The sequence below is a fragment of the Buteo buteo genome, chromosome 1, assembly GCF_964188355.1.
Source record: "Buteo buteo chromosome 1, bButBut1.hap1.1, whole genome shotgun sequence".
NCBI lineage: Eukaryota > Metazoa > Chordata > Aves > Accipitriformes > Accipitridae > Buteo > Buteo buteo.
Window position 1 is genome coordinate 897,127 of NC_134171.1, and position 14,803 is coordinate 911,929.

Below are 14,803 nucleotides of genomic sequence, written 5' to 3' on the forward strand. Positions count from 1 at the left end.
GATCTGTGCTGTCATTGTCACTGGTTGCAAGAATCTGTGGCACAGAAAAGCTACAAATACAGGCACGATACTGAATGTGAGTCGTCCACAGCAGTGCAAAAAGCTGCTGTCCCTCAGCTGAGCCACAGGACCGGACCTTGTGTACATTCTTGGCCATTCCCAACTGTAAGGTAGTTTGGTGTAGCAATGTAAATTAAACGCAGGCACTTTCAACTAAAACTTGGAGAATTGAGCTCAGATTTCCTGAAGGCTAGATAAATGTGCTAATTACTGGATCACTCTGTCTGAGAAGGAAGCTATCAATTTTGTGGGATATCCTTCTTGTATCCTGCTGCAGTTAATCACCTGGGTGGGCCAATAAAGTAGCCTGTTTGGAGATCTGCAAGCCTCCTACCCGATGCTCTTATACTGACTGCGCTCTGTGTGTGTACAATTTGGGTTTCATGTAAATCTCTTAGTCTGCATTAAAAATCTCAGCCTGCCTGGTTGACTTCAGTGCAAATCATCCAACGATATAGTTGCGTAAGTCAGCAGATATTTTGCAGCATCTTCTAGAAGGACTTCATGGCTCAGGTCTTCCTAAGCACAATGGTGATACCAAGTGCTCAATTCCTAGGAAGAGCCACTGGCTAAAACCAGCGCTATGCTTGGAAATAGGGCCACACTTGAGCCTGTCTCCCCTTTGCTATGTGGGTGTCTGCCCAAGCTCCCTGAGTGAATATTTCTTCAGGGAAAGAGTCCACCTTTTAAGGACCTGTTACACCAAGATGTCTTCCCAGTAACGTTCCTCCTTGCAGGCTCCATTCAGATGGATCTCAACAGGATGCCCAAACCTGCCAAGACCGCTGAGAAGTGCTCCTTAGAGCTAGTAGATGAGACCTTGTCTTCAGGTCGCTTCGTGTCACTCTTTGAGCAGAAAACTGTCAAGGGATGGTGGCCCTGTGTTGCTGAGCAGGATCAAAAGAAGATCTTGGCGGTAAGGGGGCCTCTTCACGTCTTCTCTTGGGGGACTCACTCAAAGCATTGAGAAGGGACGTGGCTGGGCCAGGCACATGCAGGATGCCATGGCCAGGGCAAGAAATGGAGTCTTGGGCTGCAAATTTTACAAACTGGACCAGCTTTTGTCAGCTGTATGTTTTCCAGGATTTGTCCAGCACCGTGCAGGTGCCTCAGAAGAAATGATTTGTTCTGTGGGATTTTCGCTGTGGTTTTTGGAATGTGCCACCTAATTTGACTCTGTATCACATCTATTCTTAATGATATTGTGTTGTGACAAGTACCAGGAAAAGGTTCCAGGTGTCAGACTGATATATTTAAATATAAGTGTCTGGGCTCCTGTTCAGGTCTTTGGCAACTGTTCAATACAGGTAAGGGAGTCCAGGCAGTGAATTAAGTCATTCAACAAAAGACCCCTGAGTTGGTTGGCTAAACTTGGGTGTCAGTGACATTTGAGATGTCCTGGAGTATCAGCTGAGAACATTGTAGTGGGCAGGTGAGGGATCTGTATGAAATCCACTCTTACCGGGTTCCTCGTGGTCCTTGTTGGTAGTGGTTGGGTTATGCTCAAAGTAGTTTTTCTTTCCCCAAACAGTATTTTGCATCATACATTCATTTCTTACCTCTCCCCCCGAGCCTTTTTTTTCTGTTGTTTATAAGTTTGTTTTTGTTTAACCCACACAGGGCAAATTGGAAATGACCTTGGAAATTGTGGCAGAACAAGAGCATGAAGAGCGGCCAGCTGGCGTGGGTCGGGATGAGCCAAATATGAACCCCAAGCTGGAGGACCCCAAGTAAGAACATCCTGAATGGAAAAGTAACCACCAGGGCACAGAGTTCTCAAGGGGCAAACTGAAAATCTGGGTTCCCAGTTTGAGGTCTGCTGTCTGCAATGGGCTTCCTCCCGTGTAGGCTCTGGTTTTGAGCTGCTGATGCTCAGATTGTGTGAGCTGAGACAGCCCAGGGTGGCTGGGAGGCTGGTCTGGACCACCGAGGAGGCCATTTGATATGGTCCCCCCAGAGGGATGTGGGTTTGCAGGGTGAGCAGCCAGCTTGTTACAGCAGGGCATACTCGTGGGGTTGGGGGTCCAGGAGGGTGAAACCACTGTGAAACTCAGAAGTGACCTCAACTTTGTTTGGCTCCAGGCGGCCGGAGACCTCCTTCCTATGGTTCACCTCCCCGTACAAGACCCTGAAGTACATCCTGTGGCGGCGGTACAAGTGGGTGGTTATCCTGGCCATCGTGCTCTTCATTTTGCTGCTCTTCCTGGGAATCTTCATCTACGCCTTCCCGGTACGATGGGTGTGGGAGAGGACAGGGCGGGCTGACAGAGGTCTGAGGTGTTCCCCTGGGTCTCTGTGGCTGACTTGCCTCTGTGGGGACAGGGATGGTCCCAGTGCAAAGTCCCATGCTGGTCCCTGAGGAACAACCGGGTGGACCATGGTGGGTCAAAAAGAGAGTCTGCGTTTCTGGTCTCTGCTACAGACTCACGCCTCTTTGTGCCCATTAATTGTGACGTTAATTGATTGTTTTCAAAGAGGTTCGAGCTGCTGATGTCGGAGGTCTTGCAGGGTTGGTGGGAAAATCCCTGACAAACACGCAGCCTAATTAGAAATGCAGACATTTTACAGGGCTGAGTAGTGGCAAAAAACGCATCGGTCTGTAATTGTTTAAAGATGCAGGGAGTTTAGAGGTGTTTGGGCAGCCCTGTCTCTTGTTATCAAGGCTTGGAGCACGTTATACCAATGTAATGTCTGAAGTGAAGGGGAGGGTTTTCGCCTCATTAATCAAGAAAGTGGCTTTTTCTTGCCTTACTGTCAGTTCCACTGACAAAACAAAATAAATAAATAATGGAGTCCTGGCCTTCCAGTTTGGCTTAGGATGGGGTTTTGTATCCTCCTCTGTTTCTACAGCACTGGAATAATTCATACCAGCTCTTGGATGCCATTTCCCCTCCTCTCAGACTGATAAGAAAAATGACCCACCTCTCTCTTTCCAGCACTTAACAAATTCTGCTCCTTGTATATGACTTTTTTTTTTCATAAAATAACTCATTGGAGTAATTTATAACTTCATGTGAGAGAATGTGGCTGCCTTTTGCAGATGGCTTTGTGTGCTTGCAATGTGCAACCGAAAAGCGAGGTGTGGAATTTCTCCTCGCCATCGTAATCACTTTCAGATGATTTGAAGTCGTGCACGCTCGTTTGTTCCTGTTGAGAAAAAAGGGGATGGGATTAGATCATGGCTCTCCCCATCTCTCTATGCTCGTATCCATGGGAAGGGCTGAGATACTTCTGCTGGAGAAATGATTCCGGAGGTGCTAAGTAGTATGAAGGAGGAAATAATTGTGCAAGTGCAGATTCGTGCTGAATTGCCTCCTCCCTGCCCTGTACTCGGAGCCATTCCTGGAGACTCCCCTTTATGTCAAGTAGCAGAAACAAAGCCTTTTCGACCAAGAACTCAGTGTTTCCCTGAAGATGCAAGTGGCTTTGCCTTTGTTCCAGTGGTATCATATAAAGACAAGATTGAGAGGAGAAAATATTCGCAAACTATAAATATTGATTTACACTCATTATTACTTGGGATTTTTCCCTGTTTCCTAGCTAAATGTTGTTGTATTTAATTTCATTTTGGTCAGGTCAATTTTTAGTCATATTTTGAAAAAGTAAGGCCATGTTTCATGGAATTTTTCTGTTTTTATGTATTTGGCCAGCTTCCCTTAGATTTTTGAGGTCACTGGTTCTGTATCTACTTGGAGATTTAGTTCCTTACCCGTTTCATCAGGCACTAAATTTGGCAATTGTGCTGGTGATAGCTTGCTCTGAAGGATGCCCCTGGCATCCTGACCTTTGGCAGGGCTCACCGTTACATCCCTGATTAAATGCATGGAAAAACAATCCTTCCTCACTTCTGTTCTGATTTGTGTGCCAGGAGCACCATCAGGTCCCGTTTAAAATAAGGACCTTGCTGCATTTAGCACTGTATATGTAATCTTGCCACTACACGTGCAGTTTTGAGGTCCCATGCAGCAGGTAGAGGGGTTTTGTGTGTCTTCTGCCCCTCTCATCCTGGGCAAAGGGATGCGTCATGGGAGGGAAGCCTCAAGGGAATCCTGTTAGGGCACGTGGACCATCAGTCTGAGCAGGCAGAGGGTAAGGAACAGGGATACAGGGGTGCTAAGGGGGGGCAAACAGAGGTGAAGTTACTATTTTCCTGCTTCTGTTGCCCTTTTAGCTATGGCCTTGCATGAAGAGCTCTTCCACAGCTTTCTGCTTGTTGGGACCTCCACTGGGACCTCCAGGGTCCTTCTGGTCATTGCTTTTCAGCAGCTGGTCCTTGGCTCAGCAGGAGCCTTGGGACCTGCCTGCAGGTTGAATGCCCCTGCCTGCAGGTTGAATGCCCCTGCCTGTGTACAGGCTCTCCACCTGGGAGCATTGCGTACCATGTACAAGATGCTGCCAGAGAAGTCTGAGCCCTGGCTCCAAATCTTATCCTCTTTGGACTCTGCCTGAGGATACCGAAGGAAGAAATCTTTTACCTGAGAAATATCTGTCCACAATATGCTCTGGGAAACTTAACGGTCCCATGAGCTGAGCTAACCCTGCGCAGGTCACCCTCCATCACAGACAGGCAGGAATCTCCCCTGAAAATGAACCCGGGGCATTTTCATTGGGTCTTGGTATAAAAATGGGATTTTTTTTTATTTATTTCTATTCCCCATACAGTGCCGAAAGCTTCCAACCACAGTCCCAGCTTTGTGGTCAGAGTAGCTGGAGAGTAGGAGCAAATGTTCCATTTGAAAGTTGTGTGCTTCCACCCGAAATGGCGAAGGGCTGTCTGTGGTTCCCAACAGTAGTGCCCAAAAACATTGGTTCCCAAAAGCTCAGACTTCTCTGTGAATGAAGAAGCCAATGGCTTGGTCTTGTTCAGAATACCTATCGAAAAATGCTTTACACCCTTGGGAAGTATTTTCTAGAGGCTATATTGCAGAATATTCTGCAAAATAGCCTTTAGAGCTACTTCATGGAATCAGAAGCCCTTGAAGATGTGCCTTTGTGCTTCTGCTGTCCTCAGGACACAGAGTACGTGTGATGGATCATGGGCTGGAATAAAGATCTTCCCTCCTCTTGGGTCCTCTTCAGAGTCTCTTTCCCAGGAGAGCTTTGGGCAACCAGCAGTTGTTTTCCAGCCAGGGAATGTGCTGTGGCTGCCCCGGTGGGATCTGGGGTCCCTAGGAGGATCAAGGGGAGGCCTGGAGAAGAGGGGAAGGGTCTGGAAGTGCTTCAGGATGACGTGGAGGTTCATCAAGATTTGTGGGGAGCTGGGAGTATGGCAGTACAGGAAATTTAGGCACAAATCCATAGGAAATCATCATTAGTGCAACTGTTTACAAAGCAAGTTGTTTTAGTGGGTGAGAGACCATTTCCAACTGAAAAGCCTTTTGGTTTTGGGTGGAAAACTGCATGGTATTGCAAATTTCTATAAAAAAAGTTGTCTAGTTTTACAAAAATGGGAGAAAATGTTGAAAAATCTGATATTCTGAGGTTCTTCATTTTTTTACTTGGGCTCTTCCACCCAGTCTTAGTGTCAGATTACTGGCTGGTTTGCCTTAGCTTTCTTTGCAGAGTGGTTGTCATTATGGTCTGTACAAGCTGGGACTCTGGGAACAGCATTCCCTGGATATTTCCTATATGATTTCCTTAGACAGTCCTTAGATTTAACTTGACATCAGAAGACTCCTTAAACAACAGACGAAAGTATAATGAGATCCAGTAGCTGGATGTTGAACTTAGAGGAACTATTCCAGTGGAAATAGGATGCTAATTTTTGAGACGAAGGGTAATTAACCATTGGAACAATTTGCCAGAGGCTGTGGTAAATTCGTCATTGCTCGAGGCGTCCATGTATCGAGACTGAATGTCTTTCTACAAGATATGCTCTGGTTCCACCCTATGCTCCTGTCCAGCGGTGCTCATTTATGGCACGCTGTGGGGCTTTTTGGAAAGGTCCAGTGACTTTGATGGACTTTTCATCTGACATTGCCATAGCTGATAAGAGCTCTGCCTTCTGCTATGGGAACGGTTGAATGAAAGTCTTGGGCTAGACCCAAGGTCAGAAGAAAAGGTTATAAAAGCTCAGCCTGGGTTTCTGCATCCATAACGCATAGGGAGTACGGCGGTGAAGTTATCTCCCTGAAGCAGTGATTATTGTGAAGATTTTAGTGGCTACCACCATAGAAAAATGTAACGCTGCTTCCAGCTGGAGTCAGCTCTGCTTTGCAGCACCATGAAAATGTTTACTACCTTTTAAAGCTCTGTTTGTGTTCTGCAAGCCCAGCGTTGCTTCCATTGCCATTAATTCTAATTACAGCTCGCGTTCTGTGCTGATTGATAATCCTGCTTGGCTTTCAACACTTTGTTAATACAAATTCATAGCTGGACAGAAAACTTGCTACCCTCCAGAATGCAACCAGTCAAATCATAAAAAAAAAAGGAGTATTTTGGAGGATAGACTCTGAAAGACAAATGGATTGGTAATTAATTCGAAGGTTATATGTCACTGGAGGCTTTTCTAATGACTTCTGGTAAACTGCCCTAACTTTGCTTGCTTGATTTATGGCATTATTAGAAATCCTCAGTTGGCAAACTGCCTTATAATTTGCTACACGTTGTAATTTATCAAGATGCCTTTGGTCAGACTTTACTTTTGTTGTGTTTTGTTTTTTTTTTTCTTTTTTTCCACCGTTCCTCCAAAGATCTTACTGGTAACTAGCACTATGCTTTGTTCCAAAGTTGTTTTTTTCAAGTGACAGAGCGATAGAACATCCTGTACCAATTAAATTCAATATGCTTGGGAGGGACTTCCAAACTGGCTAGTATGTGGTCGTGGGGGTTTGAATCAGAGCTACATTAAATATAGCTCTCTCCAAATGACCTAAGCATGCATCTCCGTCTGTATTTTCATTGTGGTCTTGATAAGCAGCATTTACACAGCTTATTCTTTTTCACAGTGCTGTCATCTTCTTTCAAAGAGGGAATTGCACGTATAATAAGCTAAAATACTGTGACGCCTCATTTTCCATGGCAGCCCCATAGTTCACCGTGCAATAACAGGGACAGTAGAGATCCCAGAAAACAGGCACAGGAAGGTCTTCCCTGGGGTGTCTGCTCCCGGGAACAAAACCCACACCAAATGCTGACGCTGAGACAGATGGCTGAGCTGTTAAGGGATGTGGAAAAGGCAGAGAAAAAAAAAAATCAGCAATAGGTTTGCCTTTCTTGATTGCCTTTGGCAGATTTTTTTGGAGGTAGTCCATGGACCTGCAGGCTGGGTTTGCAGTAAGAGACTAAATCAGGACGGGGCAGGGCTCGAGTCCTGTCCTGGTGCTGTTCAGACCAGGTGATGGCTGGTGTGATCCTGGGCGCAGGTTTTGGCCCGTGGAAAGCAGAGCTCTCCAGAAAACATCATGGCCCAGCTTGGTGGATGCTCGGGGGCCAGGGCTGGGGCCCCTTTCCAAAGGGTCCAACCCAACAGGCAGAGCAGAGGAGGTCACCGGTTTTGGGGGGGATCGTGGGCAGAAGGAGCCATAAGGATGCGAGGTCAGGGCACGGGTACTCAGTGCAGCCTCCGGGTTTGTGGGGGAGCAGCACGACGAGAGAGGGAGGGGAAGGGGCACCGGGAGCCAGAGGGGAGGGGGAGGCTGCAGCAGCTCAGCAAAGAGCTGGACGTGTCTCCTCACCTGCAAGAAAAGCCTGTGGGCACGGGGATGGTGCTGGTGGGGAGGTGCCAAATTTCTTACGAGGGTATGAAGAGGTGGAAATTTATCATCACACCTGGTGGAAGGAGCAATCAAAGTCCAGGAGTGACTCCTGGCGCTCACTGCTTGGTGCTTGTGACCAGTAGCCTCTACTGGAAGAAGGCAAGACTTGTTTTCTTGTGTATCTTGGGCTTCTACTGTCCTTGCTAGTGGGAATGCACTTTTTGCTTGCCTGCCTCTGCAGACCGGGGCTTGGAGCTTGGCCATCATGCCTGTCCTGAATGCAGCCCCATCTGCAGTTCTGTGCTATGCCCCCCCCAAATCCTTTAACCTCCACACGCCACCCTGCTGTACCTGCTTCAAATCAGCTTTTTTTCTCTCCTTGTTTTTCCATCCCTCTAGAACTATGCTGCTATGAAACTGGTGAAACCTTTCAACTGAAGCTGTGCTGGAAAACGCCTGAAAGGTCCGGTGCCTGCCTGGGGATTTTGGAAAAAAGTTGTGGCTCTGCACTGGATCACATCTGCAGACGGAGATGGAGAATGAACAGCCTCGCTCAGGCCCTAGGCTGCTGCTAAAATGAAGATACAACTTACCCTGATGCAGTATGCAGAATCCCACCTACAGCACTCGCCTTGGAAGCAGCATGTAAACAAATACCTACTCTGAAATATTCCTTATTTTACTTCTTTGTCTGTCTTTTTTTTTCCCTTTTGTTAAGCTGCTCTGATTTGTAAAGCTTGAATACCAGTGCAAAACTGAAAAGGGTGGGGGAGAAAAGGACCTTTTCATATATAGTCTGTGAGTGTACAAAGATGCTGCAGACATTAGCAGAGGAGTTGCAGGCTGCTGGCATAGGCAGCATGTGCAAGCCAAAATCTCTCAGGTTCTGAGCACACTTTTCTTTGCACTCTGAACAAGCCTCCGTTTTCCTTCGCCGTGCAATGTGTATTACCTGGTTTCTTATGTATAAAGTCTACTGAGGACGAAACATGCTGCACAGCCTGATACCCTGGGCTGATACGTTGTCTTTCCAAAGAGAGCAAAACCCACAAGATACAGGACCCAGGGAAAAGGCCGAGATGCAAAAACTGGGCAGGAGTTGGTGGTAATTTCTAACTCAAAACTCCTATTGAATTTTGCGCTCATGAAGGACTGTGCAGTCTGGCTCGTGTTTTTTGGAGCTCGGTTTCCCCTCTGAGCTGCACTTTCACCTCTACAGTCCCACACGCCTCCCTTCAAAACCAGTGCTGTAGTGGCAGAAAGCAGAGTTGGGCTGAGCCCTATCCTGAGAGCAATCCCAGGAGCAAAGCAGCGCGCGTGGACTTTGCTTTTCTCCTCTCCTGCTACACGCAACCCCTGCAGCCACAGTTCAGTGAATGTAGTAGTCTTTTTTCTCCCATGCTCCCAAAAATGCTTAAGCAAAACAGTACAAACCAGACTGCAATGTAAGCCGCAAAACTCACTGCTGCTGGGCGCTAATGAGGCAGATAACCTGCACCTTTGGAAGCAGGCTTGTTTGCTTTCTGCTTTGCAAACAAATTGTGATGAGACATATCCTGCAGGTCTTGCTCAGCCTCCCGCAGAGAAAACGGCAGCTGTGACAGGGCTGGGATGGCAATGTTGGGACATTTCTGCTGTTTTCTCTTCCCTCCTCCTGTCCGTCTGTCTCTCTGCTGCTGCAGTCAGACGGAGTGGTATGGTCTAAGGGGATTTCCAGTGTTTTGTAGTGCTGGCTCATGTCATGAGGGGATGCTAATCAAAACAGCATTAGCCTCAAATTTTCATCCTGCATCCATTCATCCTGCAAGGAACCGTCTCCCAGAACAGGGGCATCAGGCATGAAAGCAAATGTCCCTTTGAGAGACAGCTGTCCTGCTGCTCCGGCACCGCATGGCTTTTGCTATGGTCCCTCTGACGATGAACCGCTCTTTCCCCACTGCCCTTCAGCAGGGTGAGACACGTCTTCCTCAGTTTCATTTGTCCCCTGGCACTGTTACTACTCAGCATGACATGTGAGAGCAAGTAGCAGTGAAAAGTGATCCTGGGGGATCGGAGTTTTTCAGGACAAACTGTGCTAGTGTAAGCTCCTGCCCTGCTCCAGCAAGGCACTTAAGCCTGTGCTTAGCAGAAGGCAGGGAAAAAAAGCACACGCCTAATTGCTTTGCTGGATTGGGATGTAATGTGTTGAGCATTAAATCCCTTGTTATTCAGTACTGTAACAGCACCCAGATTGCCCAGGGCAGCTCACTGCCATGTGTGAAGAGGGTGTCTTTGACATGGAGAACATGCAGCTATAAAAACCTGTCCTTGCTGCTGAGGTTTGGCTGATCCAGCATCCCTTTCCCAAAAGCTTGAGCGGTGAAGTCGGCTCTGGGCTTGCACGCCCTGGGCTGGGTGTTTCATTTTACCGGCAGAGTTAAATGCTTTTTTTTTTTGCATTTGTTCAGTTTTTCCCTAGAAGCCTCCCAACCTCATTTGCATCCACACCACCATTTATTAGCCACTATCAAACTACCAGGTCTTGCTCAAATTTTCCATAATGCTTTCTCCCTGAGGATCTGATGAGCTGATGACAAAAGTTGCTTGTGTTTGCACCTTAATGAGTTTAGGGGTTTATATTTTATGAAAATGTTGGTGTGGTTGGTCCTTGCACCTCTTCCACCATGACCTAGCTCTGCCGACAGAGGTGTCTGCCTGTCTTGCCGAGTGCTGGCATGCCTTGCTCTCCTATCCGCAGTGGGAAATCAGGCCCCTGATTTCACTTCCCTGCTTAGGTTTGCAGAGACTGTGAAATTTCTCATCTTGGCATTATTGCTCTGTGACTCCTACCTATTTCAGAAACAAGATCGTGGTGCCGAGAGCCCCAAAATGATGAGTGACCCATGCTTGAATGCTAAACGCTGCTTGTATCTGCATGCTCATGACCCATCCTATCACAACAACCACTGTCTATCCCAGCAGAGGCAAGCAACCCTACCAAAACACATTCGTGTGTTACCTCTCCAGAAACTCTCCCAGTGAAAAACCACATTTTATTCCCCAGCAGCTCTTCCCTGACAAACCAGTGATGGGAGAGCAGGACCCAGGGCATCCAGCTGCCTAAGGAAAAGGTTACATCCCCACACGCAGTCCTCTGGGCTCCCAGTCCAGGCTGCAGGGTGAATTTTCATGCCAAGAAGGCTCCGTGGGACTCCGTGGGTGGGTAAAAGCAGGTCTGAGCATCTGAAAACACCAACTCAATCCCATTTGCATTGCTGCTTGAACAGCCACATCCACCCGTTTGCCTGACTGTGGGCCCTCTGTAGCTCGGTTATGGCTCTCCACCAAAGCCAGCCGGGAGGCAGGACCTATATAAAGTATTCCCTGTGGCTCCCTGTTATTCAGGAGTTTGAAATGGCTGGAAGATGTATGTTACCACCTGTCTATGCCTTACATACAATAATGCAAAATGCACTGTGGTTACAAATGAAATGCTCTGAAATGTTCTTCTTCCTGGTTTGTTTTATTGTGTTGGTGGAATTACAGCACCTTCTGCCTTTGGTGTGGGAATGCAAAAATACAGCTGGAAGGAACAGGACGGGGAAATGGCAGTTGCTGTGCTCCTCTTTTCTCACCTCTGCTGCTGTTGCAAGGGAGCAGAAGCAGGAGGAGAGAACAGAAAATGTGGAGAAGGGCGGACAGATGTGGGACTGGGGCTGCAATACTCACAGGTAATGCAGCCGCTCGTGCCTCTGCCAGTTGCATTTGGTGCCTGAGACGCTGCATTGCAGGACAGTGAAGTGACCCAGCTGTGATTCGTGCATGCTCCCCGGTGCTCTTGTGAGCGGTCCCCTGAGCCGTGACACCATGCAGGATTTATGTGGAGGTCACACACCTCGTCCCACGAGCTGGGAGTCGGTGTGTGCCGGCTCTCAAGACTAATCTGTGAGCTGGAGCATCCCGTAAGCCAGGAGGAGGCACAGGCGTGGGAGTGGGGTGGGTGAAGGAGCCACGGGAAGCTTTGTGCCCTGTGGCTTTGGGGAGCCAACCTCCACCATTTCCCTGGTGAGTCACTCACAAAGAGGTTGATGCCCGCTTCATTGATAAACCTGAACACCCCAAATGTGCCCACTGAAAGCCAGGGGTGGCTGGAGAGGAGGTGGGTGGCTGGGGAATGGGAGAGGGCAAAAGAATCCTACCTATTTCAGCCTCCTGTTGCAGTGGGAAGGCAGAAGGAGTTCAGCTCATCCGGCTGCTCTGTGCACATACACACATCTCTGCACAGACGCTCATTAGCATGGGCCTGAGCTGCTGGAATGTGAATGCCCAGATCCTCCTCAGGACTCAGCCATGGCGGCTCTGGCCCAAGTGAAGACCCTTTCCCTGCTTGTCTCCGTTCCTCTTCCCATTTCTGGACTTCACTCAAAGAGCAGCACGTCCCTTTGGATCTGGAGGGAAGGACTCGTCCAGCCAACACAGCCATCATCTAGAGTGACCTGAGGATTCATTCTCTGACACCTTTTTGGAGCTGTTCAGCACAAACAGGCTGTGTCAAGGAGATGCTTCAGGTGTTCAGAGACATTTGCTGGTGAGATTGGGGCTGGCTGTGCCCAAATCCCCAAATACCTTTCTGTTGGTCTGGAAGGGTGCAGATGGGCGCTGCCTGCTTTGGCATAGGAGCTCCCCTCGGCTGCATCACGTTTTGGGATGGTGCCTGGGATCTGGGGAGGCAGGGGATGAGGAGACCTGAATGTCCTAGACTTCATCTGAGGAAGACGCAGGGGTTTGAGCGGGCACTCTGAGCTGGCATTGTCCAAACCCAGTCTGCCCAGCCTCACCGCAGCCTCCCGTACCCCACACATCAGTGGGAAGTCCCAGTGGGGCACCGACCGTGTCACCATGCTGAAGGCACGAGAGAGATGGTCCGTGCTGGGGAGGAGCAGGTGGCGGGAGACGAGGGGACAGGTCTTGCCTGCATGCCTACGCCTGCCCGTGCATGGGTGCGTGCAAAAGTTAATTGCAAAATGTTCCGCTGCTTGAACACTTTAATGATGCTTGTTTTCCTATTATTTCCTCGGCCTCCAACTTGATGTTGTGTATAATTTAAGGCTGGAGTTATGAAGTGCGTGAGCTCCTTCGGGGATGCCCTGACAACACCCCGTTGTGTTTCACACCGCCTGGGCTCAGCCCCGTGAGCCGGAGGGCAGTGAGACGAGGAGCTGGAAAGCTGCCACCCCACAGAGGGGCTGAACTCCCTTAACCTCCAGCAGGCTCGCTGGCACATTCAAAAAAACCCCTAGCAAAACAGCTGAAGTGATTTTTTCTTTTCAATCATAACAATTTTGTATTCATTGCCTGGTTTTGTTTGCTCAGAAGAGAGGGGTTTCCACCCAAAAGGGTGGCTTGCAATGAAGCGGTTTGAAGGGAGGGAGGTGGTGCAGGGCGAGGGGGACACGGGGTGGGAGCCAGGTCAAGGCGCTGCCGTAAAAACGCTTTGCGAAGCCGCTTGCAGTTGTGTTTGTTGGTTTAATCCCTGCGGACGGGGCCTGCAGTCGGTTTTGCTCATTACCTGCTGACAGGTCGGGAACGTGCCTGGTGCGTGGAGGCCAGGAGAGCTGACCTAACGGGATGATCTGTAGAGAAGACTATTGTGGCCTCCTGGCCCCGAAGTCCATTAATCTTCAGATGGAAAGGTGGAGATAGCCCTGGCCTCGAGCGAAACAACTCGTTTCAGTCTTAACTTGAGGTCCAACTGCTTAAAACACTCCCAGACACGGAATGGCATTTGCTGTTCCTGGAACGTCCTCCCTGGTAGAGGCAAGCATAGAGAGGCTTGTGATGAGTATAAAGGCTGCTCTGTTGGCTCTGGAGCTCCTGGACTGATAGTCTGAGCTTTCTGTCAGTCTTCCCCATGGATAGCATGGTGCCATCACTGCCAGGACAGCCGCCAGCCTCGTCCGTGTTGCTGCAGTCTGTCTTCATCCCAGACAAGCCAAACACGATGCGCTTGGGGGATGATTTGTGGTGATCCGTGCATCGCGCCTTCTGGGCTCTCCTTAGCACCGGGTGAGGATGGAGACACCCAAGCAATGGGGCGTGAAACTGCTGTGTCTTCATCTCCGCCATGCATCAACTTCCAGAAGGAAAATGAGCTTTTTTTGCCCCGTCTGCTTTTCCCATTCACATCCCAGCCTCCTCAAATAACCAATGCTTTAAACACGCTTTGCAGCAGAGCAGGCTCAGTGCCGTGAAATGTTCTTTTACCTTTGAGTGCAACTTGGTCTCTGCTTTGGCCTTCGGGCTGACTCCAGGGAGACCCCCAGGCTGCTTGGCTCCCTGGCACTTGGCTTCTCTGTCCCTGCCTTGGAGCAGTGTCAGGGCTCCTTGTCCGTCAGGAAGAACACCGTATAGTTGTACCGATTACCAGGCATGTCGAACAGGGTCCCCTGGCACTGCGTGGTGGCTGTCCCAGCTTCTCCTGCAGCTCCTGGGACAAGAACAGCCTGCACCTCCAGCTGCTCTCCAGCACTGCTGGTGAAGTCCATGGTTTGCTCAGCACTGCAAAGCTGTGAGATTGGCACGGGGGTGAGAGCAGGCATCTCTTATGCTGTGGATGGCTTAACTCTGCAAGTTCAGGGTATGAGAGACTGTTTCTACCGAAGCCTTCGGGTCCTGTACAAGTCCCTGATAGGGCGAGGAGGCAGAAGTGCACCTTAACCAGGTTTTCTGCTGGAAAGGTCCAGATCAGAACTACTTGAGGTGATAACTACTGGGCACTTAAAATTAATTTTTACAGTTATTGATGTTATGGTAACAATACAAACAATAATGCTGAAGATGCTGATGTTACCAGGGGCTCATTGAGGAGTCAGGCATCTATGGTGCTAGGAGCTGCACACACTGCAGAAAAATGGTCACTGCCGCCATAAAATTAAAATAATCTATTCCTCTCAGGCAACACTGTGAGTGGGGACTGGAGTAGCACAGTGGCACAACCATGGCTCTTTTTCTCCACATCGGTATTAGGTTTTATGGGTTATATATCTCCCTTCTGCTCCCAGTGGCAC

General features: G+C 48.9%; 1 protein-coding gene across 9 annotated transcripts in view; it reads left to right on the plus strand.

Annotated features, from left to right (window-relative positions):
- Positions 1-11,242, plus strand: part of DYSF (dysferlin) — a 105,773-nt gene extending 94,531 nt beyond the window's left edge. For all 9 annotated transcript variants that reach the window (XM_075041224.1, XM_075041655.1, XM_075041491.1 and 6 more), the window contains 4 exons: positions 798-976; positions 1,681-1,790; positions 2,143-2,290; positions 8,157-11,242. In XM_075041224.1, the coding sequence (XP_074897325.1) occupies positions 798-976; positions 1,681-1,790; positions 2,143-2,290; positions 8,157-8,195 (476 nt within the window). In that variant the 3' untranslated portion in view covers positions 8,196-11,242. The remainder of the gene's footprint in view (positions 1-797; positions 977-1,680; positions 1,791-2,142; positions 2,291-8,156) is intronic.
- The last annotated feature ends 3,561 nt before the right edge of the window (positions 11,243-14,803 follow it).